The sequence below is a fragment of the Brassica oleracea genome, chromosome C4, assembly GCF_000695525.1.
Source record: "Brassica oleracea var. oleracea cultivar TO1000 chromosome C4, BOL, whole genome shotgun sequence".
Lineage (NCBI taxonomy): Eukaryota > Viridiplantae > Streptophyta > Magnoliopsida > Brassicales > Brassicaceae > Brassica > Brassica oleracea.
Genome location: NC_027751.1, coordinates 12,544,996 through 12,547,987, shown reverse-complemented (window position 1 = coordinate 12,547,987; position 2,992 = coordinate 12,544,996). Strand labels below are relative to the sequence as shown.

Here is a 2,992-nt window from a genome sequence, read left to right as displayed (position 1 = left end):
TAATTCTCATAAATTTACATGGTATCAGAGCTACAAGCTCTTGAAACCTAAATCTCTGCCGCAAATTACTCTGGTTTTATTTCTCTTTTTCTCTTTAAAGTCTCTTATCATTTACACCAGTCTCTCTCATCTGTTCTTGAACTGTTTTTGAATTTTTCCAGTTCTGTTCTTGTGATTCTTGATGGATTCAGGAGAAAACTCAAAAATGGTGGTGATTCCAGTTACTCTTAAAGGAGCTAACTATCTACATTGGACAAGACTTGCTAAGACAGCTCTTGGAGGCAGAGGGCTTTGGGAGATTGTTGAAGAAGGTAGGCCACAAAAGAAGACTATCCTAGGAGAGGATGGCAAAGAGGTTGTTCTTGCTGATGCTGGCGCCAAGAAGAAATGTCAAGAGGACCAGTTGGTGTTGTCCATTCTTCAGCACAGTCTTGACCCCTCACTTCAGGAAGGTTACTCCTATTGTGAAACTTCCAAGGAGCTGTGGGATACACTTCAGAAGGTGTATGGAAACAATTCCAACATCAGTAGAGTCTTTGAAGTCAAGAGGGCTATCAATACTCTTCGTCAAGAGGACAATGATTTTGATAAAAAATTTGGGAAGTTCAGATCCTTGTGGGATGAACTTGAGATGCTCAGGCCAGCAACTATTGATCCTGATGTGCTTAATCAAAGGAGAGAGCAAGACAAGGTCTTTGCTTTGCTGCTTACCCTCCATCCAAACTATAGTGACCTCATCAAGCACATCCTAAGGAATAAGGATCTATCTTCTCTAGATGAGGTATGCTCTGAGATTCACAAGGAGCAAGGCTCAGTTGGTCTCTTTGGAGGAGGAAAGAAAACTCTGGTGCTTGCAAACCAGGCTGATGGAGCAGCAAACAAAAGCTCTTACAAAGCTGAAGACAAGAAGGTGTGGATTTGTGATCATTGCAAGAAGAAAGGCCAGGGAAAGGAAAAGTGCTGGATACTCCATCCACATCTCAAGCCACAGAAGTTCATGACAGGTTACAATGATGCCAAAGCAAACTTCTCTTGTGATATTGGTGAGCCATCTATACAAGGCAGCATGCGCCAGAACAATGAAGCTTGTGAGAACAAAGAGGGAGCTTCCACCAGTGACTCAGCCTTAAGGAACACTCAAGATGAGACCATCAGTAGATCTGATATTGAGGCTTTCATCAAGCTCCTTAAGGATAACTCTGGTAACTTACTTGGTACCTCTTTACATGCTATTGCTTGTGGAACTTCCTTGAATACTATAACTAAATTTATTTTGGCAAAACCTTTAGTTATAGATTCAGGAGCTAGTCACCACATGATCAATGATTTAAAATTGATTAAAAACATTGTCCCTGCCATAGGAAATGTTACAATAGCTAATGGTGAAAGAGTACCAATTAAAGGAGTAGGTGATCTGAGGTTGTTTAACAAAGATTCTAAAGCTTTCTATATGCCTAGCTTCACCTCAAACTTGTTATCGGTTAAAAGAGCTACTAATGACTTGAATTGCAGTGTTACTTTCACTCCTAATGATGTTTACTTTTAGGATATTAAAACTAGTAGGTTGCTTGGCAAAGGTGTCACCAAGGGAGACTTGTACTTGCTTGAAAATACTAAGCTTGCTGCCGATTTATCCATGCTTTAAATTCCATTTCTGATTTCCCTAAAGATGTATTGTGGCATGCTAGATTAGGACATTCCCATTCTAGAGTTTTAAACATCATGTTGCCTAGTATTTCCTTTAAGAGTGATTGTGAGGCTTGTATCGTAGGCAAACATTGCAAATCTATTTTCTCTAGATCAAGTACTATTTATGAAAATTGCTTTGACCAGATTCACTCTGATGTATGGACTGCCGCATGTTTATCTAGAGAGCATCATAAGTATTTTGTGACTTTTATAGACGAAAAATCAAAATATACTTGGATAACACTGATGCAATCTAAAGATAGGGTCTTAGAAGGTTTCATAAATTTTCAAAATTATGTATCTAACCATTTCAATGCCAAGATCAAAATTTTGAGATCAGATAATGGAGGAGAATACACAAGCAATGCTTTTAAACAACACTTGGCCAAATATGGGATTGTGAGACCCTATCCCGGCCGACTAGGCCACGGTCGATGCCTCACTTCACTTGGTCCATACCCTGACTGAACCTCTCAAAATTTCCGCCCTTTATTTAAAACATCGCCCATAGGCGAGGGTTAACTCAGATCTTAGCTCAAGACTACCATAGTCTTTCCTAGCTTAGATCAATACAACACATACGCAGCGGAATAACATCTATCATCCATTGGTCTATAACCAATCTAATACTCGTCCGGTCGAATCACCTCAGCTAATGGTTACTACTCTCAACTACCAGTTAGCTCATAGGTCGATCCTAGACCCGAATCAAGTCATACGAATCTGAGGTTCCATTCTCCTAGCCCATTCTATCTAGAACTAAGCAAGAGTTACTAGATCATACCATAGCCACATCCAAGGAGCTTGTTAGCTCATCGGCCCAGCTGCTCTAGCTGAATGAACTCGTAAACCAGCGGATCGAGCTGTCACACTCGAGCTGAGCTACGACCGAGCTATGGCCAGCGGCCATAGACTGCGTCCAGCTCCTTCACACATAAAACAACTCCCCTAGGTACTTAGTCATTTAGCCAACCATCCCCACTGACTTAAGTAACCCTTGAGAAGTCTTCAAACAGCTAGGGACATGCATTTGGCCCTTCCCGGCTCATGCTTCATTCAACATCCTTTAGCTTATCAGCTTATGATACCAAGCCCAGCTCATGGACTAACAATGTCAAGTCCTCTCATGGACTAGTAATACCCATCAGATCCTAAGTCAATCAACCAACCGCCCCACATGACTCAGAACCGATGAGTCTTCACACATACTCAACCGGCCATTGAACCTTGTCCCAACGGAGCCGATCAGTCTTGCTCTAACATCCGGTGAATCCTTTGATCAATCAGAGCAGACACCTTATTC

The 2,992-nt window shown here is 41.4% G+C and overlaps 1 protein-coding gene across 1 annotated transcript; it reads left to right on the top strand.

Moving 5' to 3' along the window:
* Positions 1 to 205: 205 nt before the first annotated feature.
* On the top strand, positions 206 to 1,546 carry LOC106338154. Its single transcript, XM_013777190.1, has one exon. It carries the CDS (start codon positions 206 to 208, stop codon positions 1,544 to 1,546), a length of 1,341 nt encoding a protein of 446 aa, XP_013632644.1.
* The last annotated feature ends 1,446 nt before the right edge of the window (positions 1,547 to 2,992 follow it).